General features: G+C 36.8%; 1 protein-coding gene across 2 annotated transcripts; it reads left to right on the top strand.

Moving 5' to 3' along the window:
- Positions 1 to 1150: 1150 nt before the first annotated feature.
- Positions 1151 to 23833, top strand: kifap3a (kinesin-associated protein 3a). Of its 2 annotated transcripts, none has more exons than XM_079889485.1 (20): positions 1151 to 1334; positions 1884 to 2015; positions 2132 to 2277; positions 2376 to 2431; positions 2544 to 2685; positions 3881 to 3980; positions 4346 to 4470; positions 4662 to 4760; positions 5638 to 5816; positions 6672 to 6834; positions 12054 to 12154; positions 15090 to 15198; positions 15284 to 15396; positions 15515 to 15680; positions 15787 to 15912; positions 16032 to 16130; positions 16241 to 16326; positions 17749 to 17935; positions 18625 to 18718; positions 22729 to 23833. In XM_079889485.1, exons 1-20 carry the CDS (start codon positions 1303 to 1305, stop codon positions 22745 to 22747), a joined length of 2274 nt encoding a protein of 757 aa, XP_079745611.1. In that variant the 5' UTR covers positions 1151 to 1302; the 3' UTR covers positions 22748 to 23833. The 2 variants fall into 2 exon arrangements, with proteins under 2 accessions (XP_079745611.1, XP_079745610.1); XM_079889484.1 differs by having other exon boundaries at positions 22775 to 23832.
- The last annotated feature ends 863 nt before the right edge of the window (positions 23834 to 24696 follow it).

Raw genomic sequence — 24696 nt, 5'->3', positions numbered from 1 at the left:
ATCTAGAATGACAAATCAGTGCATACCAACACATGACCCAGAAGGTTGTGCATTCATTCACAGCTAGTGACAAGTGGCTTATGTAGTAGCTATTCTTAGCACTGCCTTCTCATGTTTGTATACACAGTATTGCTGACAAGTTTAAGGTGGTGAGGAAAGATCAAAGACAGATCTAATCTGAACATGCTGTTGCTGCTTACAATCTGTATGAATAGACATTGTAACCATATGTTACAATAGCAACATAAAACTGAGAAAATGCTGTGTTTTTTAGTTATACATGCAAATCCTATGAGAAAGCAAAGAGGGGGGGAGCACCAGAGAGAAAAAAGATTAATAAGATATCAGGCCTCTCATGTTTAGTCATGTCAGCTCATGAGCCGTGTTATTCATATGATTTCAGTATGAAATTTGGATAAATTGCCATATCATCATCACCTTGGAATCAAATTGGAAATGCTTACTCAATGCAATTAGTGTTTATAGATAATGTTGATCCTACAAAGTCAGTCCACAAAACCCGAACCAACATTGTCATATTTAGTTTGACTGCTTTTTAAGATTAGTATTGTAATTAAAATGTACAGATCCAAATATTTAAAGTGTAATGAAATAAACACTTAAATGTCTATCATGGATGTTTTCTTTCTGGTTAGCATATGACAAAATAGCCCAACATTTCTAAATGTAAAACATTCTATGAAAAAACAATGTGGTGTCCTGCCTTAACTTGCTTTCTAGCAAGACATTTGTTAGTCCGGCAAATTGTAAAAAAAATTGAGGTTGTTGGTAAAATAGTATTATTTGTATTATTAGAACTGTTCTGACAGCTATACTTTTACTCAAGCGAATCTGGTATAGAGGGTAAATCAGTTACTCACTTCGAATTGTAAATGGTATGATAATTAAAACTGTGAGCTTCGAATTGATACATTCAGCAAGATTTCGAAAGTTTTCGCATACACTTATAGCGCCGAGGAAAGTACATCTCCATCGACATGTACATCGACAAAAAAAAAATCAAATCCAACAAAAGTCTAGTAGAAGGCACATAGCCTGTTTCAACCATGATTTCAACTGATCGATCGATACATACCTCCACATATACAGGTGGCGCTAGAGCTTCTTTTGTCTATTTCTACTTCATCGCTCTTTCACGAAGAGTACACACCCATAGCAACACAAACATCAGCATCCTGTCAGAGCTGAAACGATGAAGCAGTCCAGACATTAGATAGACACACCTAAAGATCTGACAGAAATCAACAGAACAGGTCTATTTACTTGAATATACGGGCAGCAATGCAAGCGGACGACGCCAGATATTTAAAACGGTGAGTGTTTGTGTGATGTGCTCGCGAGCTCTATCTGATAGACTCATTAGCTGATACGAGCTTGAGTTTAACACAACACAAAACACCATATGTGCGTGTAAATGTTGTTTTCTAAAATGTAACATGGATTTTTGCTGTGTATATACAGCTGTCAGGCTGTTCTTTCACATTATGGTTTGAAACGAATTTTTATGTTCATAATAATAGTGAAAATCTTCATCTCTGCCATCATATCATTAGCTTATCTTTATTACATAAATTAAATACATTATAACACATTAAATAAATAAGTAAATAAATAAAATGTACTGTTGTGGCACCATGATGGTATAGTCCAAGGTACTGTGTAGAATTTTGAACATATCTGGAAAAAACATAACAAAAACATGATTGTTTTTACTAGCAGCTTAAATATTGTGGTAATATTGTTAGCATAATAAGCTTTGTGTATAGACTAGAGCATCTTTCACCAGTAACTCAATGTGCTTTACAAACAAGTTGGAAAAAATACATAAAATAATCAAATAATCTGTAATGTTTCGTGTTCAGGAAATATAAGGGCGGCAGTTTAGATGTCCACCCCACAGAAAAAGCCCTCGTTGTCCAGTATGAAGTGGAAGCCACGATCCTGGGCGAGATGGGAGACCCAATGCTAGGAGAACGCAAAGAGTGCCAGAAGATGTAAGATTATTCATGTATATGGAGTGCAGAGCTTGTGATAGTAGGCAAAATCATTGTGTTTATAACAGTTGTAGAATTTCATAATATTTATTTGCAGTTTTTTCCTCCGTTTGCAGAATCCGTCTGAAAAGCCTGAATACAAGCACAGACATTGCGTCTTTAGCACGGAAGGTAGTGGAGGAATGTAGACTCATTTCCCCTTCCAGACTTCCGGAGGTGGAACAGTTATTGTTCTACCTGCAGAACCGCAAGAAATCTGCCGGTAAGTGATGAAGAATTGGGTAAAAATATTGTAAATATTGCTTTAGTGCTTTAGATACTGATTCTGTATTATTATTATTTTTGTGTGTGTTTACTCAGAAAAGAAAGAGAAACAGATCAAGCCAAGAGACCTGACTCCTTTTGAAGGCATGGAGGTATAGCTGTGTCACTCCTGTTATCTCGTTTTTTCTTTTTTTAATATACATTTTGGTTGAATACTCATTTTTGACTCAATTAATGCCTTATCTTATATGTTGTGTCTTGTAGCTGGATGAGGAGGCCAACATTAATAGCATAGATGACTATGTTGAGCTCCTGTATGAGGACATCCCTGAGAAGATCAGAGGAGCTACACTCATCCTCCACCTGGCCCGGAATCCTGACAACCTGGAGGAGTTGCTGCAGAATGGTGCGACAGGCACAGGAATGAGTCATTTTTACACATTTTAGGATTTTATCTTTAAACCTTCCACTAAAGCCATACTTTTGGTGTTCTGGTGCATTTATATTACCATATAGTTATACAATTTCCCAGTGCCTTTGAACAAAGGTTTGATTTGATCTAATTTAATGGATAGTTCAACCAAAATGACAATTCTGTCATCATTAACCCAGCCTCATGTTGTTCTTAACCAGTATGATTTTTACCAAATCAGCATATTAGAATGATTCCTGAAGGATTACTTGACTCTTAAGTAATGGCTGCTGAAAATTCATCACAGGAATAAATTACATTTACAATGTTTTAGTAATAGAAAACACAATATTACTGTTTTTACTGCATTTTTGAATAATTAAATGCAGCCTTGGTGAACATTAGAGACTTCGTTCAAAACCATTAAAAAAATCTTTCCGACCCAAAATCTTTGAACGGTAGTGTACATTTTGTACAATATATTATTTCACACTAAACTTAAAGGGTAGTTCACCCTAAAATGAACTGAAAGTGGAGATGGCAAAGACTTACTTTTTTCCAAATGGACCCTGTTTCCAAACCTGTATGAATTTCTTTCCTCTGTTGATCACAAAAGAAGATATTTTGAAGAATATGGGTAACTAAACAATTTTTGGGCCCTTTTGACTTCCATAGTAGGAATAAAAATATTATGGAAGTCAGTGGTGCCCCACAACTGTTTGGTTACAGACATTCTTCAAAATATCTTCTTTTGTGTTCAACAGAGGAAAGAAATTCATACAGGTTTGGAACAACATGAGGGTGAGTAAATGATGACAGAATATTTTTGGGTCCATTTGGAAAAAAGTAAGTCTTTGCCATCTCCACTCTCTCTCATGTGTCCAATTTCTTTAACCCTTTTGGTCTTTGTAACTTTATCCATTTTGCAGTACTACAGCCTGTTTTCCGTCATTTCCCTCTAACTATTTGCCCTTTAGCATCTACCATAGTGCTCTTTGAGTTTACCCATAATGCATTTTTTTCCTTCACAAGTGTGATCTTTCTTTTCCCATCAGTCCTTAAGGATCATAACATACTCTCCATATTCAAAAGCAGTCACATATTTCAAGCTGTTGTCACTTTGTATTCACAACATGAGTTCTTTTCATGAGCAATGAAAGCATTTAGTGTTTTGTCTGCTCTCCCACAGAGACAGCTCTGGGCGCACTGGCCCGGGTCCTGAGGGAAGACTGGAAGCAGAGTGTCGATTTGGCAACCACCATCATCTATGTCTTCTTCTGCTTCTCCAGGTACACGAGCTACACTCCAGCCAAGACTCACTATTCAGTTTGATGGGTGTTGTGCACAGAGCTGAGATACATGAGGAGAACATATTTGCTTTCTTGAGAATCATAATACTAAATACTCCTTTCATAATATGACACATCAGCTGCTGTCAGAACTAATTTGAAAAGCGAGGCTGTTGGTAAATGTGAAAGCTGGAATCTTTCTTGAATCTCTGCCCTTCCAATGTTATTCTGCTAAAGTCTGCAACGGTTTGGTTAACATTCATCATACTCTCGGTGAGCGACCGTGTTTGACATGGGTTGATGCTTTATTTTGGCATGGTTGGATACATGGAGAAGGTTAGACAAACAAGCTTTTTTATCTCCAGTTTCTCCCAGTTCCACGGCCTGATCACTCACTACAAGATTGGTGCGCTGTGCATGAGCATAATCGAGCACGAGCTGAAGCGCTATGACCTATGGCAGGATGAACTGCAGAAGAAAAAGAAGACTGATATCCTTTCAATGTGTGGTTGGGGGTGGGGGGTCATTGGTGAAAGGGTGACTGGATGCCAGAGAAAGGACAAAGGTAAAGTCAAGCCAAGGGTCAGGGGGCATGGGTGTTATGTTTTAATTAAAATGCTGCCCTTTAATTACTGCTCTGAACACAAGGGTTTAATAGAAAAGGTCCTTGACTTTTTGAACGGGACGATGACCCGGACAATCAGAACCTGAAGAAGGAGTACGAGAAAGCCCTGAAGAAGTACCATGGACTGCTGACCAAACAGGAACAGCTTTTGAGAGGTAGAAGACATTATTACCCACATATCCACAAAATAACAAGGCTCATTTTGCTTCTTAAAGAAGTGTTTTATCTAGACAGGCTCAGATGGAAATTTTGGCTAAAACTGATAGCTGAAAATGGTTGTATGGCTGATGTTATAAATATGTACTCTTCTATATAATATTAAAAAGACAAAAATGGAAGACAAGGGGAGTGTTGAGGAAATCATTTTGGAAATATTTATTTTACAGTTCTGTCAGTGCAGAAATGTCAAACTACTCTTACTTTAAATTCTTACTTTAAGTAAAATGAGACCTCATTACTATAAGATAAGATGCAGAAGATTAGATTATGTCTCTAATGCTCACCTGTGTGACTGCATTTATTTGATAAAAAATACAGAAAAAACAGTAATATTGTGAAATATTATTACAATTTAAAATCGCTGTTTTATATTGTAATATATTTCTAAATGTAATTTATTCCTGTGATGGCAAAGCAGCCATTCTTCAGTGTCACTTGATTCTTCTTTCTTCAGAAATAATTAAATTCCATGATGATTAAATTCCATGATGCATTTTTTTGTTTTCAGGATTCTTGATGAATAGAAAGTTAGAACCGCAGCATTTATTTGAAGTAGAAAATTTTTTCTAAAATTATAATGTCTTTATTTTTGATCAACTTAATGCATTGTTTCTCAATAAAAGAATTTATTTTATTTAAAAAAATTAAATTATTATTATTATTATTATACTTATTTAGCCCAAACTTTTGAACGTTTATGTAGAGTTTGAACTGAAAAAAATAAGTATTGTATTTGCTTACAATATTGTCCTCTTGAAATAAAGATTTTAAGATGGTTGATCATGCCAAACTGTTGTGTTTCTATGTCATCAGTGGCTCTGTACTTGCTGCTAAATCTATCTGAGGACACCCGCACAGAGCTGAAGATGAGGAACAAGAACATTGTCCACCTTCTGGTGAAAACACTGGACAGAGACAGTGAGGAGCTACTGGTGCTGGTGGTGTCCTTCCTCAAGAAGCTTAGTATCTTCTTAGAGAATAAGAATGACATGGTGAGCAATACTTTCATATGCTATTATCCAAAGTGACTCACATATTTTGTAAACTTTAGGAGTATGCTTGTGCCCTCAATGCCCTCAAAGAAATCATTGGACTAATAAGCCACAAAACTCCAATTTTGATTTCATGGGGTGTTTAAATGCTGTGCTCAAAGATTGCAACCCGAAAGGTTGCAGGTTCAAACCCCACAAGACTACACCACCGCAAGTTGTTACTTTCTTATTATTACTCTCTCCTTCCTAAATCAGCCACACCTGTTCTCATAACTCGTTGGTTATATAGTTTCTGTACTACTTCAACACAGTTTAGCTGCACTGTTTAGTCGACCACTTATCCCACACTTCCTCCACCTGTAACCAATCACACACTTAACCTTAAAGGTTATCTCGCAATAATTTATTTGGATTCATTAATCAGCTAATTTCTGATCTTGTAAATTAAACATTTGTCTAGGCAGCCGAGCAAAGATGGTTCTGATTTTGACAAATGCTATACAATAACACACTCTTGAATGATTAATTGAACACTTTCGATCCATTGATGACGGTTGCACAATCGTCCCTCACGTTGTTTGACACTGACTGTGAATGTAAGGTTGTGGATGTAGGCAGTTATTAACATTGAAGGCTTGATTTGAAAACTGGTTCCAGGCTGTGAACTGTGCCTTTAATGGGGATCACATTTCTGCTGGGCTGTCTGTCTGTGGCTGTGTTTGACCACAGCTGGAGCTGTGGAGATGTGTTAACAAGCAAAGCCACAGGCACATGACTAAGAGAATTAAATGGCTGACCTTTCAACAGTCTCTGACATCACTCCATCACAACCATCTCTCTCCCTCTCTTTGATAGGCTGAGGTAGATACAGTAGAGAAGCTGGCGAAACTGGTGCCCTGTGAACATGAAGATCTTTTGAATGTTACTCTTCGCCTCCTCCTTAATCTCTCCTTTGACACCGGCCTCCGCAGCAAGATGGTGCAAGTGGACCTTCTGCCCAGACTCACCACATTGCTAGGTAAGATTCCTGCCGGTATTTTATATGTACTTAATTTAATTTAATTTAATTTAATTTAATTTAATTTAATTTAATTTAATTTAATTTAATTTTTTTTTTTTATTAAAACATATATTTTTTTTTTCTTTTTTCTTTATATAGATTGTAAAAAGCCCAAATAATTTTTTTCTGCTGCTTTTTATTTAAAGCTGTGTTAATCTCTATATATAAAATTATTGACAGTTTTATTTTGAAAATTGTTATTATCTTATTATTTATATTTACGAATAGTCAGAGAGAGCACAGGTCATGAAGGGAAGAAATGGGAAATTATACTAGGAAAGTTTGCACACCGGAATCCGGATTCAAACCCACGTTTGGTCCTTGGCCCTATTTTATCACTTGGTTATGATTTCAAATTATTATCCAGACAAATGAATTGCTATTTCTCAGACTTGCAGAAGCCAAATTACAAGCAATGAGACAGCATGGTTAGTCTACCAGTCGTTTATGTTGTGTTTGAGGATGCAAGCCTTTCTCAGCCTCATAAAGCAGTTACAGTTACACTATGGCTCTCTCCTGTCTTTCAAAGACCACTTCCTGAGATGAAACAAAACACACGATTTGTGCATGGACTACATATACAGGCGTGGTTGGCTTTGGCACCAACAATGTGTTTTTTGCAAGGCCTCAGGGGGGTGTCGTGTGTCCTATGCAATTAAAGTAATATATTTGTTAAAAAAACAGCTTCAGTTCTAAAGTAAATGTTGTTCTTCCAGCACGAGGGAAGTCCACATTTAGCAGCTTATGGAGATTTTTCTCTCTCCGTCAGACACATACAACTACTCATTCTTTATGACCTCTTTGGACTGGCTGCCAACAGCTTATGGTTCTTTGCACTAGTGTGGATGATATAATATTTTTGTAAGTTTTTTTTTTTTTTTTTTTAAGAAGAAGTGTGTGTAACCTCTGCTTTTATCTGGTCTGCTTTGTAAGAATGCAACGTCCAGTCCTGTCAGAATATTGCAGATGCCTCATGAATCCTCAAAATGCACAGAGGAAAGCTCCTATCTGCTCTTCCCAGAAGACCCTTTGAGGGTCATGGCCTTGCTGATAAGATGAAAGTGAAGCTTGGTATCATCTCGAACCTCGTTGATGATTTATTTCAAAACCAGAACCCACTAATCGACAACTCACTCCACACTGCAAAAAAAAAAAAAAAAAAAAAAAAATTCTTGTCTTGTTTTCCAGTACAAATATCGAAATATTCTTAAATCAAGATACATTTACTTGTGAAGCAAAATTACTTAAGATATTAAGTCATGTTTTCTGAAAAAGAATTATTGAAATGAAGTGAAATTATGCTTAAAACAAAACAAAAAATAAGGTAAGAACATTTTTTATTCACTTTATTTTTTCCAATCTCATTTGCAGATATTTTTCTTGTTTTAAGCAAAACACTCAATATCTCAGATTTATTTATTTTTTCGTGTAGGTATTTAAGTCCAATAGCAGAGAATAAATCATCATATGGGCTGTCACACAGCACACTGCTGCTAAACAACTCTTATATTTGTCACTTTGGGTTGAATTTAATAGTAAACACGTACAAATGTCGCGTACTACCACATTCATGCTTCGCAAACTTAAAGCTATGGTGTGCGGTTTCAGATAGGCTAGCAATAGCAAGCTAGCTTTTATAGCATAAGATCCTACCCTCTTTTCAGAGATCTCTCTTCAAAAAGCCACTCCTCCTCCAAAACGCATGAACGCGCACAGCAGAGTCTGCAAAGAGAAGGTGTTAAATTTCCTCATGTCTCAAAGCACATGACATTACAATAATAATGAACATAAACAACTTAAAGAGCTCAAGTTGTACCACCTGACTGCTGCAGTGCAGATTCATTTCGCCGTTGATAGTGTTGCCAAAGAAACGCATAAATCCGAGTCTGAGGACATGAACAGCTCTGAGTAGAATGTCACGGGTTGCCATCTCATAATTACAGTAATTATGAGATTACCTCCTAAATACTCATGAGGAACTATAAAAGGTTTGTAGCTCTTTGTTTGCGGCACTCTGTGATTGTCAACAACTCTGCATAGGAAATATGCATAGGCATATGGAAATATATAGGTAGACAAGCAGGTAGAACATTTTTGGTCCTGAAATGTATATAAACAATTCAACCTCACTAATCAGTTCTTGAATGACTGCCTGGTCGACCATCTTGACCCAACCCTACTGTTTACCATTAGTGTGTACTCAATGTCTCGATCAACTATGAAGGACATTGGCGTTTAGGGTTGTCGTGGTCGCCTGAAGGCCTGGCTGCCGTGGCTTTTATGGCAGTTGGGGTGTTTTAAATCTTACTGGGGTGTAATTGAAGTTTAGCTCTCCTGCTCTCCCACTAAACGCACCCTGAACAGGATAATGAATTTTTAATGGGCTTTTTTCTCCCAGGCTCCAGGGCTGTTTTGAACATTTTTACAGGCCCTTCTCCTCCATCCTCATAAAGGATCCCCCGTTTTCCTCTCCCAACGTGCAGACCGAGGCGTTAACTCAGGGTGTGCGTGTGTGTGTTTGCGCTTGACCTCTGAGTGTGCGCTAGAGCTCGTTTGTGTGCTCGTGTGTGTCTTTCACTAATGAGAAGCACATGTTGGGCCAATTGTGGTGCTAGCGGTGCAGAGCAGCTTGGCTTGAAGTTATTAATGGCAGTAAAATTTATGCTTCCTCCTTTTTTCCCCAATTAAATGGAGAAGCCCTTCTCTTTTCAGGGGTCTCTAGGAGCACATCTGGCTCCAATAGGCTGAGATAACCTTGCCTAAAGGGTGCGTGGCCGGCTCCGACCCGTCCCCGCCCCCTCTTCCCTCTCTAGGGGTCTGTGTCTGTCTGTTTGATTAAGTCGGAGACTCAGGTTCTTACCAGGTCCAGGTTTCGGTCTGCTTTGTAAAGGGAAACTGTGCTTTCTCAGGGTCAGAATTACTCAGGTCTGAAATACATCTTTAAAAAAAATCCAGAGATTAACAAACAGAGTAATTCTTGCAGATTTACTTTCACTATATATACCCTACCATTCAAAAGTTTAAGGTTGGTTTTTGATGTTTTTGAAAGAAGTCTCTTATGCTCACCAAGGCTGCATTTATTTGAAAAAAAAAAACAGTAATATTGTGCAATATACAGTGCTGGTCAGAATTATTTGCCCCCTTGGTAAATATGGTCAAAAATGGCTGTAAAAAATAAATCTGCATTGTTAATCCTTTTGATATTTTATTTAAAAAATTAGCAAAAAATATAACCTTTCATTGAAGTAAAAAAATTGAAAGTGGGGGGAAAATCAATAAATGTTATAAATAAATGAATGTAAATAACAAATAAATGTTTTTCTCCAAAACACGTTGGGAACAATTATTCCCCTTTTGTTAAATACTTTTTGCAACCTCCTTTTTCCAAGATAACACCTCTGAGTCTTCTCCTATAATGCCTGATGAGTTTGGAGAACACCTGACAAGAGATCAGAGACCATTCCTCCATACAGAATCTCTCCAGATCCTTCAGATTCCCAGATTCATGTTGGCGCTTCTTCTCTTCAGTTCACTCCACTCATTTTCTTTACGGTTCAGGTCTGGGGACAGGGATGGCCATTGCAGATGCTTGGTTTTGTGCTCAGTGCCCCATTTTTGTTTTGATTTTGATGTTTGTTTTTGGATCACTGTCCTTTTGGAAGATCCAAACATTTTTTTGTTTCATCTGACCATAGAACCCGTCCCGTTTGAAGTTCCAGTAGTGTCAGTTTCTTTTTAAACGTTCTATGGACAGATGAAACAACAACAAAAATTTTGGCAGCAAACACTTAATATAGGTTTGGTTCATACAGGGATAAAAAAAGTACCCCATGTGTAAAATGAAATACTCTACTGTATCTTTAATGCTGTGGGCCTAATTTTCTGCCAGAGGTCCTGGACATCTTGTTCAGATACATGGCATCATGGATTCGATCAAATACCAACAAATAAATAATCTAAACCTGACAGCCTGTGGTAGAAATCTTATAATGGGCCATGTTTGGATCTTCCAACAGGACAGTGATCCAAAAACAAACATCAAAATCAAAACAAAAATGGGTCACTGAGCACAAAACCAAGCATCTGCAATGGCCATCCCAGTCCCCAGACCTGAACCCTATAGATGATGAGTGGGCTGAACTGAAGAGAAGAAGCGCCAACATGAATCTGAAGGATCTGGAGAGATTCTGTGTGGAGGAATGGTCTCTGATCTCTTGTCAGGTGTTCTCCAAACTCATCAGGCATTATAGGAGAAGACTCAGAGCTGTTATCTTGGAAAAAGGAGGTTGCAAGAAGTATTTAATAAAAGGGGGCAAATAATTGTTCCCAATGTGTTTTTGGAGAAAAACATTTATTTCATAATGTGATTTTTTTTTTTTTTTCCCACTTTCAGTTCTTTTACTTCAATGAAAGGTTAGATTTTTGCATTTAAAAAAAATATATATATCAAAAGGATAAACAATGCAGATTTAATTTATCATATTTACCAAGGGGGCAAATAATTCTGACCAGCACTGTAATTACATTTTAAAAGAACTGTTTTCTATTTTCATTTGTATTTTACTTGTAATATATTTTAAATGTAATTAATTCCTGTGATGGCAAAGTTGAATTTTCAGCATCATTACTCCAGTCTTCAGTTTCTCATGATCCTTCAGAAATCATTCTAATATGCTGATTTGGTGCTCAAGAAACATTTCTTATTATTATCAATGCTGAAAACAGTTGTTGCTTAATATTTTTGTAGAAACCTTAATTCAGTTTTTCAGGATTCTTTGAGTAATAGAAAGTTCAAAAGAACTAATACTTTTGAAAGTATTAGTTTCTTTCAAAAATAAAAAAACTGACCCCAAACATTTGAATGCTTGTGTAGGTCCACAGTAATAGCCAATTAAAAGTCTATAGTTGCGTCTCTTTCCAGTTTTTAGTTCCCTATGACATGAATCAGTGAATCTTGAACACAAATTCTGGTACTAGCAAGGGCCATGATCCACTAAATATTAGAATACTCGTGACTCAAATCAAAAATCAAATACTCCAGAGAGCATGATGAGCATCCTTCTGCTGTCCTGTCTTGCTATATGTTTCTATTAAAGAAGGAGGTGTAATTCTGTCTACCTTGAATACTCAAGAGTGTGCGTCTGTCCATTCATGGCTTGCGTGTGTTTGTATTTCAGGAGACGAAGCACAGAGACAGATCGCCATGTGCATTCTGTACCACATCAGCATGGACGATCGTTTCAAGTCCATGTTTGCCTACACGGACTGCATTCCACAGGTGAGAGGTCAGCCTGCATTAGCATGAGCTTATAGCAGGGGACAGGAGAGCTCTTTAACCGCTCGCCTCAATCACACAGTGTCTACACCGTTGTTCCTCTGTGCCACACCATTCCGCAACAGCTTGAGGCAAATCCACTGTTGTCGGAAGAAACGCAAGCTCGCAGAGTACGTCAGAAATAGAACAGGGTGTCAGTTTACTCTCTGTGTCTCATTGTGATGCGTCGCATTCAGTGTAGGTAGTATCGCTGCTTAGAATTTGATTGTGTTGTAACACGATGCATCGCTCGCATACGGCGCAGACATGGTGTCTCATTTCACCAGTCCTTTCAACATTTCCTGTGTCTCTGATCACAGTAATTAATGTAATACTTATAGGTGTGAAAAATCAAAATTTCCTGCTACTTTTTGCTGTTAATTTCAATAAATCAGATTATTAATGGTAATGTTTGTTGACAGTTTTTTTTCTGATAAGACAAAAATATGCATCATGACAGTAATGAAACGATTTTCATTATAATACTGTTGATGAGAATTTAGATTTTTTTTAAATCGTTTTTTGACAAATCAAACGTTATAATTTTTGTTATATGCCTAAACTAAAGGTTATAACTAAAGTTATATGCCATGTCAAAAATGTAAAAAGGACTGCAATCAACAATAAAACAAAATTATTAACACTGATTGAAAAGTTTTTTTTTGAATCAAGGATTTGAATCAGGGTTTTCTTTTCCAAACGTGAGAAAATTATGGAAATTTCTTTATTAAGGCAAGACACTACAGGTGAATAGGGTAAAAAATGTAACTAGCAGATATCACCATGAAACTTTCCCAGTTGATTACCTACATTAAGATGAGAAAAAAAATGTATTACAAGTTTTCTGTAATTTAATGTTTAAATATGCAAATTAGGCAATATCTAATTAAAATGTGCTAATTTGCATATATTTTAAAAAACGAAATCTGAGTATTGGATAAAGCCAGGTTAAAAAATGTTTTTCATTGTGTTCACATATTACAGAGGGATTTAAGGATATCTACTTTTGTTATCCTGTAAATCAGAATGTACTGTCAATAGCCTTAAAAAAATGATTTTCGCCATGTTTTTTGGAAAAAATCTTATGAATCAGGCTAGGAATAATATATTTATCAATCCCTCTGTAAATGTCTTCATAATATAGCTAGGTACAAGACTGGAAAGTTTGGTGTGCTACTGAAGTGGAGATTTCCAATGAGATTGCGCATTCAGCCCTTTTACTTTCAAGATTGGTTGCTGATAAAAAGGAAATGACCATATTTGGATCCGACAGCATTGTACAGGAGAGAGAGAGCTTTCCAGCGGTGCATGTGATGACAGGGAGCAGACTGCGATCGCGGAGCAGCATATTGATTAAGAACGCCAACTTTTGTTGAATTTATGAGAAATCTACAGACGCAAACAGACAAAGTGTAGTAAAATAAAGACCTAAATGTGTATTTCTGACTATTTTTCACCACAAGTCTGAAAGAAGACATGTTATTGAAGACAAATATCCAAAAATCTCAAAATTGACCAGTAAAAAAAACCCGATGTTTTTGCCTGCCGTGTCTCGCCTTAAATTAAGGTTAAGTCTACTTATTTTCACCTCTAAAATGGGTTAGAATTTCCTATTTGTATGTGCAATCTTTTATTTTTTCATCTCTATCCATTGATCACAAATAACTGGGAAAGTCATGAAAAGTCATTTGTCAAAAGGTGTGAGAACCCTGTACAGTAGAGTTTTTCCTTGTCACTTTTAACCTTGACTTGCTAATAGAATTCTCCTTTGTATTGAGTATGTATTGTGAAAAAAACGAATCAATTACTTTTTCAAATTTAAAGCAGGTTACTGAAGCAGGTTAGAGATTAGTTATCATTCATTTATACAGAAAAGGAAGCAATAGACATTAAAGTTTAAGTAAAGATGAAAATAGAAGGGCCCTTCATGGACAAATTGGGTGACTAGAGAAATGGAAATATGGTAACTGCAGGCTGGGGGTTACCAAGGTTTTGGTGGGGCGACTGGATGTTGCATGTGAAAGCAGGGCAGGTGCCAGTAAGTCTAGCCACAGTGATTTAGGCTGCAGGGTGGCTGCTATGTGATACTCAGTATGGGACTGTATGCTTTGCATACTCACCGCTGCCTCCTCACGGACCAAGCTTTCTCTCCGGGCCTCCTGCTTATCGTTAACGTCAGGGGGCGATGTTGACAACCCTTGACCACTTTAACCCAGGCCTGGACTTCTGCCCATTCCCTTCCCCCCTACACTCCCTTCCTGGACCCCTACCGTCCCCTCAGGTAGCAGAGTCCGGTCCTCTGTTCCGCCCGGGGTGTGGTGACGTTAGCCGAGCTAATGCAGAGTGACATGTAAGGTTTGTGTCTAAAGTTAGGATCCGCTTGAGAAAATCAGGAACCCCTGGACGTCTGGGAAACTTACAAATTGGGTGCGGGAGTTTGGAAAGAATGTTTCAGGCCTGTCAGCTTTTTTGTGGGACGAAAGCAGGTTTGATTAAAGTTCTAGACGGGTCAGAACTTCTAGCCGTTTGCTGACTTTGTTGAGTCTTGGGATGTTTTAGGAAAGAAGGGCACACTTGAGCTTGAAGCTTTTAAGTGGGTAATGAGGTAACTGGACTGAAACTTGCTAACTGTCTTGTAAGATTGTGATGCCTGCAAACAAAATAAAGTACTTCTCTTTACTATCTGAACACGATCAAAAGTAATATAAGATTTTAAAATGTAAAAATAAATTAGTTTTTACTGTATTTTTGATCGAATAAATGTTCAGTTTGCATGTTAATAGTAGAACAAGTTCATTCCTATGAATTATCTTCCATTTAGGTTAGTCTTAGACGGTAGACATAACTATCTAGGTTATGTCTACCGTCTACTGCTATTTTATGGTATATTGTTTGGCAGGTAATGAAGATGCTGTTTGATTGTGGTGAGGAGAGGATTGACGCTGAGCTCATTTCCTTCTGCATCAACCTGGCTGCCAACAAAAGGAATGCTCAGATTATGTGTGAAGGTAAGAACACATACAAATGCACAACCAAAAAAAAACAAAAACGTGAAGAGCAGACTTTGTGCTTACGTTAATGCTTCTTTACAAGGCAATGGTCTGAAGATGCTGATGAAGAGAGCACTGAAGCTAAAAGATCCTCTAATGATGAAGATGATCCGAAATATATCTCAGCATGATGGACCATCTAAAAATCTTTTCATTGTGAGTTTCAGAGAAAAAAAGAATACACACCCATACAAATAATGTTTGCTAATTTATTGTTGATGCGTACATTGATGCTTACTCAGTTGAAGACTAATAAGCATGTGATGTGTTTGAGGACTATGTTGGGGACCTGGCAGCTCAGATCGGACTGAAGGAAGAGGAAGAGTTTGTGATTGAGTGCTTGGGCACTCTTTCCAATCTTACCATTCCTGATCTAGACTGGGAACTTGTGCTAAAGGAGTACAACCTGGTGCCTTATCTCAAAGACCACCTCAAACCAGGTCTATCTCATTCCACTTTACTTTTCTACATCACAATGGAAAATACATGAGAATTTTAGTTACAAGATCTTGTGATATGTGACTTCCCCATATTTACCTCCTGTAGGCTCTGCAGAGGATGACCTCATTTTGGAGGTGGTGATTATGATTGGCACTGTCTCCATGGACGACTCCTGTGCCGTAATGTTGGCCAAATCAGGCATCATTCCTGCTCTAATAGAACTACTGAACGGTAGGAAACATTTAGATGCTTGGAACGCTTTTAAAGTGCCTGTTTCAAAGGTTTTTTTTGTGTGTGACATGTTTGTGGAAGTAGAAAAATGGCAATCTCTTTCTTCTTTCTATCTTCAGCCCAGCAAGAAGATGATGAGTTTGTCTGTCAGATTGTGTACGTCTTTTACCAAATGGTATTTCACCAGGCCACTCGAGATGTCATTATAAAAGAAACCCGTATCCTTCATCTTATAAAACCTGCAGTTGCACGATGATGATGATGATGGTGTTGTTCAGTCAACAGGTTTCTCTTTCAGAGTTTTTCTCTTTGACTGTTATCTTATCAGAGGCTCCAGCATATCTCATTGACCTTATGCACGACAAAAATGCAGAAATACGTAAAGTGTGTGACAATACATTGGACATCATTGCTGTGAGTATAAATCTGCTGTACCTTAAGCTAGTGATCTGCTGTTTTTTATCACCAATTTCAAGCTACTTGTGTCATTTGCATAAACTTTTTACATAACCCTGCTACATCCAATTTATGTTGAAGATCCAGTATAATTTTAAGTATCATTTATTCTATTTAGCTTTATTTAATTTATATTTCAGTTTTAACAATTTTGGCTTGAACTTTCAACTTAAACTTATTTTATTTCCAAGGAAACATTTCTCTTTTTTGTTCTTTTTTTTTTATAAAGTTTTTGACCTAATATTTATATTTTAATTTATTTCAGCCTTATTTCAATGAACAAAAACAACCTCGTTTCTTTTGTTTTGAGTAAGTCAAGACAACCAGCACTTCGTTGTTAATGATGAATGTGGCACATACGGCTTATAGTCAGGGTCAGTTGACATGAAAGCCGATTGGGTGAACATCGTGGCGAGCGGGTTAAATGTATAAGCTGTTCTGAAGCTGCTCTGTCATGTGTGATCTGTCCCAGGCCTCAGATTAATGTAATTAGGACTGGTCTTGAGGCCAAGGGAAGTGTTCCATACATCTGATCGGAAAGGGCCATTAAAGCATGGAGCCACATCAAAGAGAGAGGTGGAGACGGCTGCTTAGTGTCGCGTGGGGATGGTGGACAGAACACAGATCTGCTGAATACCACAAATTCATAAACACATTGCTGATCATCTTCCCCTTTTTCTTCTTCTATGTGATACAAATATGAAAATCTGTTTCTGTGATGAATATTGTTAAAAAAAACAAATTCTGAACAGTTTTTCTTATTTTGTCTTTTCATGCCCAAGCTTTTTGCTTTTGTAGCAGTGGTTTTTAACCCAGACCAGTGAAGTCATTCATAATTCATTTTTACATGCTATTTCTGGATATGCTTAAAGATTTTTGCACCACATTTATTTATAAAACACCCAAACCTGCTCCGGATCCAAATGTTCAGTAACGCCATGAGCTCAGCTACTTGAAGATTGATTAGCCAGGGTATCAGACCACATTCATTGCTCTGATTGGCCATGGGAGTGGAGCATGTGGTGCCTTTAATGCTTAACAATGATGAATTTGTGCCGTGGCAAAAAGTGTCACCGTGCATGCCGGTGGGGCCGGACCAGTGACAACGAGGCCTGTTGATTTCCACCCCGTGTGGGGATGATTAATCAGAGGGCCGGGTTGCTTAGCTTTGCTATTTCCACCAACCTCAAAGAGGTTTTATTACACTCAGTCCCTGTAGAGTTAAAATAAACAGCTACCATGTTATCCGTCTGCCAAGCAACACAGCACACCTGATTCCTCCTACATCGTCGGTATGGCACATGCAGGGAGGCAATACAGGCAGAGCCTTTCTATGTCCTGCTCTAATACTCTGGCTGTTCTCTCTGTCTCCGTCTGCAGGAATATGATGTGGAGTGGGGCAAGAAGATCCAGAGCGAGAAGTTCCGCTGGCATAACTCTCAGTGGCTGGAGATGGTGGAGAACCGGCAAATGGATGAGGCAGAGCCTTTCATGTATGGAGACGATGGAGAACCTTTCCTCCAAAATGGTGACATCCTGGAACGGCCAGACCTCTTCTACAGTGCAGGTTATATTGGGCAGGGGTTTTAAGAAATATTGCTGCATTTAAGTAGTAGTTGTTATGAATTGTGTTTTTTTTTTTTTTTTTTTTTTAACCATTCAGAATTTTTACCATTCAAAATTTCGGGTTCTATTTTTTTTTTTTTTTTGAAAGAGATCTTATTCAGCAAGAATGCATTAAATTAATCAAAAGTGACAGTAAAGACAAAAGATTTTTATTTCAAATAAATGCCATTCTTTCTTTTCTATGACTTTCTATTCATAAAGAAATACTGAAAAATACGTATCACAGAAATATTAAGCAGCACAACTGTTTTCAACATTGATAACAATAAGAAATGTTTCTTGAGCACCACATTAGCATATTAGAATGATTTCTGAAGGATCATGTGACGCTGAAGACTGGAGGAATCATGCTGACATTTTTTTAATATATTAAAAACTTTTATTTACCTTTTATTTTTTATAATAATGTTAATAATTATAAATTAATTATAATTTATCAGTGTAATATAATTAGATATTTAATATAAAATATTTATATATATTTTATTCAAATTAAATTTTTTTTATTTTAATAATAACTGCAGATGACTGAGAAATTGAAATAGTAATGATTTATCTTTGTATTTTCCTGGCTCTAATGCATTAGCACAAAAGTGCCAACGATAAGCGGTTTCTTTGTGATTCCTGCAGATGGAATAATCCCAGCAGATGGTGCCATTAGTCCAGAGTTCTTCACAGACTTCCAGAATGGAGACCTGTTAGGACCACAGGGTTTCCTCAGCAGGTACATTTAAATATGATGAATCGGTCAGACTGACTGCAACGGATCTGTTGGTTTTGTTATTACTGCATCACACACATACACACACACACACACACATCCTTGTCCGCCAGTTTTGTTGCTTTTAGCAGGGAATGGCCCAAAAGTACTACGCCAAAGGGTCCTACGGCATCCCAGCAGGCCGTAGCACTCCTCCAACAGTAATACCCTTAGCTTTGAAAGTAAACACAGCTCCCTCTATTCAGCTTTTTCCAAATCTGGTTCAGTTGCCATATACCTACTGTTTAGGGGTTTTAGAAAAACACTTGTGTGATGACTTGATGCAATGATTTATGGTGTAGGCCACTTAACGTGTTATGGGACTGTGCAAAATAGCTGAGCTCTTTTCCAAATATTAAAATCATCGATAGCAGAGGGGATTATTTGATATGGGGCCGTTAATACTATAATTCAATGACCTCTTTAAATGATTAGACACACTTTTAGAATGACTTCATTGAAACTTCTTATTTAGGATTGTGTGTCTTTACTCATAGGTTGCCAGTGGTCTAAAAAAAAAGAGATGGGTCCAACAACAGAGAGAGCGCTTTAAATTATACATCAGTCTGTGAGAAAAAGGTGGTTGTCTTGAAGTCAGAGAAGAGGCGCTGAAAAATAAGGAGCAAGTGAATACGAATGGGAGGGGGGCGGCAGAGGAAGCTATGTTTTTTTTCACAGTTCTTTGTAAGCGATACCTGTAGAATACACTGAGAGTGCACAGGGAATTGGGCGGCCTGAAAGTGTGGTTTTCATTTTGTCCGTGTGGTGTTAGAGATCCAGGTTAACACAATAATGAAATCCAGCCTCAGTTCCCCTGCGCCGAGCCAGGAGCCAGACACACTGGGAACGGCTCTTTTAAAAGCCCTTTAATAGAATCACATTTATTTATAGAATAGCACAGAGCAATCTTTCATTTAGCTCATAAAAATGTTTTATTCCAGATGAAAAACAAATTCTTGGCTGCATTTGCTTGGAAAAAAAAGGGAGTTCCTCATTTTGAATGTTCAAAAATCACATTAAGGTAATTAATAAAATATTTGAAAGTAAAATTAAATGATTTCAAAGCAGTTAAGTGCAACAATTTTATCTGGACACATAAAACATTATTGTCAGGACCAACCTGGAAATGTACAGTGGCCCCAAAAAGTATTTTGACTCTTAAGGCCCGTTCACACCAAGGACGATAATTATAAAGATAACGATAAAGATAACTTTATATGCGTCCACACCAACGACCAATAACGGTCTTTTTATTCTAAGCACGCGCGCGACCGGATGATCCAGATCCATTTTAAATGCGCGAGACCTTTAAATTAGAATAGATTCTGATTGGCTGTCAGTGTTTTATCGTTCGACAGCTGGAAAAAAATCGTTCTGAAAGTGATCCCAACGATATCGTTCCTCATATCTTTATCGTTATAGTTGTGGTGTGAACTCTGTTATTCTTTAATATGGAGAACGATTTTTAGAATTATATCTTTATCGTTATCGTCCTTGGTGTGAACGGGCCTTTAAGACACGCAAAATGTTTAAATGTCACTGAGTTAGAAAGTGTTAAACCAAGTGGCATTTATTTATTTGACTTTCTTTGGATACTTTCCGTTGGCAAACTTTATGTAACACGTCCACAGTTAATGTGACGAACTACACCTGTGGTTACTCTGTTGATACACCTGTGTGAACTTAAGGGGAACTGACTTCATATATTCACTAATAGAGACCAGTTGGTTTAAAGTAATAGAACAAATGGCTAAATAATTTAAGTCAACTCTGAGAAAACGTCTAGCATCATTAGTTTGCAGATAACACTTGGTTTGATGAAATACTGTTCACATTTTTTTTTTTTTATATATTTAAATATAAAACTGTTATTCTAAATTGTAATAATATTTCAGAATAAAACTGTTTTTACTGTATTTTCTATCAAATAATTGCAGCCTTGGTGAGCATAAGAGATTTTTACAAATGAAAAATCATACTGATCCCAAACTTTTCAACAGTAGAGTAAGTTGTATCTAATGCAATAAAACTCAATACATTTTTACATTTTTCAAACCTTTTTTTTAAAAGAGGAAATACTTTCAAAATAACTTATGGGGCTTTATATGTTTTTCTTGTGCTCATTCATTCATTCATTCATTGTAATTTCATGGAAAAGAGCATCTTCTGTTATCCCTTTGTGTTTCATGAAAGAAAGTCAGTCAAATTTGGCATGCCATGAGGGTGAGTAAATTTAACAGAATTATTGTTTTTTGGCGCCAGAGGAAGGAAAGACGAAATTCTGGTAACATTGCCCTTTCCTGTTTAGAGGTTTCTGGGTGTTTTTTACAGGATCTCACCTCTGTGTTAACTCTCAGGGGCCCCTGGGGCCAGACATTGGGATCTTTTTCCAGCCTCAGATCTCCAGATTATCACCAAGCGCACTGTGTCTGTGGCCCTCGAGTGTAAAGGGCCAACGGCTGTGTTTCATAAGAAAGTAGAAGAATAAACAGTTTCTCCATCTCAAATTATTCGGTTTAGATTAAATGATTAGACAAATGGAAAAAAAGGTTGGTTTGAGTCTTTTGTAACATCATTCTTTGCGAAACCTTAAAGAAAATGCATCATTTTTACTTTCCTGGAAAGGATGACAGCATTCCTTTGGGATGAATTATTCACTGCAAGAATGATCGTAACACACAAACACACACTTTTTAGGCCTGTCTCTTACCTGGACACTCTTTGGATTAATCATCTGACCTACAGCACAAAGCCTTATCCTTCCCATCAACCCTTTTCAGTTGAACTTATTCTGATAGTTTTAGGCTACGGTTTCACCCAAACTCTTTGACATCCAGTTTGTTTCTCTTCAAGCCTTTTAACAAAGTCTGAAATGTCCCCAGACAGCAGTGGTGTCCCTAGGAGGATAAAGACAGGCTTAAGGCCCGGAGAGGGAGGGTGTTCTGGGAGTTAAGAGGGTAACGCATGTAACCGATCACTGGAAGTTTTTTAGTCTAAAAACAACTCTGCATTATGGGAGCTGAAAGGGGCAAAGCAAACAACCCATATTTTAAGAGGACAGGCCAGAGACAGGTTGGTGTTGTTAATTAAGAGGCAGATTATACCAGTCCACATAACAAAACATAACATAACGCATAACACAACATAATAAATTGAATATAATGTGACATGATCCCATTGGTATGGAAGCCTGTTTCTTCCACCTAAAAAATAAATAATAATCATGCTCCGGTAGGTCATAATCATGACATAAAGTCCAAATTATGACTTAAATTGAAATTGAGATTAAAAAGTAAAAGTTATGATTTAAAAAGTAGAAATTTTGTGATAAAAAAAATCTAAATTGACACTAATTCGAATCATGACATACTTAGTCGAAATTGACATGTCATAATGAGAAAGTCAAAATTGACGTATTAATTTTGACTGTCATAATTCAGATTTTCTGTCATAATTTTGATTTATGTCATGATATACTTTTTAATCTCATAATTTCAATTTAGAATGTAAAGAATTTAAATCATTTTCATGACTTAATATATTAATTTAAATATGTTAAAGTCATAAATTAGATTTCTTACGAGATTATTTTCTTTTTCTCATAATTTAGATTTTGAAATCATAATAAAACATTTTCATCTCATAATGACTTAGTCTGTCATAATTTAGAATTTTTTTTATTTTTTATGTGGTGTGAATGGGTTTCCATACATTGGCCATTTGCCTTGATATATTTGTAATATAATTGTACTGGTTTAAAAATCAAAAGTTTAATTTATGAATACTCCTGGTGTGAATAATTATTAAGCAGTTCTGTTTTAATCTCGGTAGCTCTGTTTTGCAGAATCAGAGCGCCATCTAGTGATACTTATAACCTTTATCTAACCTTTATACAAGTAATTGTCTCATAAAATGCACATTAACATGTTTTATGTAATCTTTTTGTGATTAATCTCAACTCTCATGTATTTCAGCATTTATATGACTGGCTGACAGATGGCTGTGTCTCTTTTCCGCCAGTTCTTTGACAGACGGATACGTACAGACGGGTGTGACTCCAGCACGTCCTGCCACGGCTTATGGCTTTCGGCCTGATGAGCAGTTTTATTACGGTTACACAGCATCACGGTAGGAGAGTATCAGGGAAGCCCTTCGGAAACTCTGAAAACCGATTAAATGGAGCTCAAATACTGTTAGTTAGGTATGGTCTCTTTATCATTTCAAATGAAAGCAACACTACTGATTTTTTTCATTGTCAGTATTTCTTTCTATGTTTATTACATTCCACGTGAATCTCAGTCTGAATGTGTTTTAAACAGAATGTTTTCAATGAAGCTTTGATTTTGGGCTTGATCATGTAGTTTCAGTGTATACTTTAGCCTGCTGTGTATTGCTTGTCAACACTGAAGAAACTAATGGCACCACATTGCCTTTTCTGTGCAATATAGCAAAAGTAGGCGTTTAGTTGCATGCTATTTCAGTGGCGTAGGTGAGTTAAGTTTTGAGGGATGAAAACACCAACTCTTTATACATTACAACAATCATGATAGTGGTTCAGATTTAGGTTTCTGGAAACAAAATATTGTAAAGCTTCAGCTGCAACTCATGTCAATTATTGTTGTTCATTATAGGATTTCAATCAATGTTGCATGTTTACATAAAGCAACTGACTGTAAGGGTCATTTTAAAGATTGTGGTGCCCCCCTGTGGACTCACATATGAAATGATATATTATGTACATGACTGCTGTCTTTACAGCACAGTGCCCATGGTAACAATAATATCATTTTGCAGTCTTAATATCTTCACTACTCACTAATGTTGCCTGTTACTTTGCCTTTGATACTGTAGTAGTACAAATATTACAACACAGCTTTCCTTTTTATGGTGCACTGTTAACAAATTCTTATGTATTTTGTAATGTAGCCAAACTTAAGTGTTCTTTTAAAATAATACTGGTCTATTGATGTGCGTTTTAGTAACTTCATTGGTGCCTGGGGATTGTCTTAATGACGGTTTAATATAAAATGCCTTTTTATTTAATTGTGGTGCAATATGAAATACAAAAATTGATGTGCAAAAGGTTTCCTTGTGTTTACTTTGATAGAAATATTTCATGTCTTTTAGTTTTAGAACAGCAGAAGCTCAGCAAATGTCTAGTTTACTCTCACTTTAATGTGATGAAATGCCATGCATGCGTGCCATACATATTTAATCATTCAGCCTATCATTCCAACATTCCTTTAAAGGGTGGTCATGCTTATTCAAAGATGTATTATTGTTTATGTGGATCTTAAATAGATAGTCAAGTGCCCAGAGCAGAATCTGTAGTAATGAGTCTCTCCATATATAGACAGATCTCAGTGGTTTTGCAAATCTGCAGTGCATATGTGTCAAATCTTTTTGTGTCAGTTAATACAGATTCATGACATAAAACGGCACTGTCGGTATGTCACAGAGCCAGATTCCATGGCAAACAAACCCGTCAGGCCTGCATTGTGGGTCCAAAGTAAACAGTCAGCCCTGGTTCATGACCGGCTCTGTTGTGAATGTGTCGTCTGAAGGTTGGAAACCACCTTGCGGAAAGGCATGTTCCTTACTAAAGGATTCCTCAAAGTTTCACAAAGGATATCATTTCCAAATACAATATTTATGTTACAATTTAGACTTCATATATTATTCAAATGCTAACATAGCAATTCATTTGTACATATTAGCTTAAAACAAATATTGAAATATTGTTATCTATATGACATTCTTAAAATAGTCCTTATAAGATAGAAAAACACGTTATCCTCTAAAACACAATATATACACTACCATTCAAAATGGGGGTTAGTAAGATTTTTTTAAATTTACATTTTAAATGTAATGTTAATATTCTGAAATATTACTACAATTTAAAATAAATGTTTTTTTTCTATTTTAATATATTTAAAATG

The sequence above is a fragment of the Squalius cephalus genome, assembly GCF_949319135.1.
Source record: "Squalius cephalus genome assembly, chromosome: 12".
Taxonomy (NCBI): Eukaryota; Metazoa; Chordata; class Actinopteri; order Cypriniformes; family Leuciscidae; genus Squalius; species Squalius cephalus.
Note: the sequence above shows the minus strand (reverse complement) of the source record. Positions and strands in the feature narration are given on the sequence as shown.

Coding starts and splice junctions, on each gene's coding strand:
- kifap3a (XM_079889484.1), top strand. CDS start 1,303: ATGCAAGCGGACGACGCCAGATATTTAAAACG. Junction 6,835..12,053: donor CAGACTCACCACATTGCTAG/GTAAGATTCCTG, acceptor TTTGTATTTCAG/GAGACGAAGCACAGAGACAG. Junction 16,131..16,240: donor TGTCATTATAAAAGAAACCC/GTATCCTTCATC, acceptor TTATCTTATCAG/AGGCTCCAGCATATCTCATT.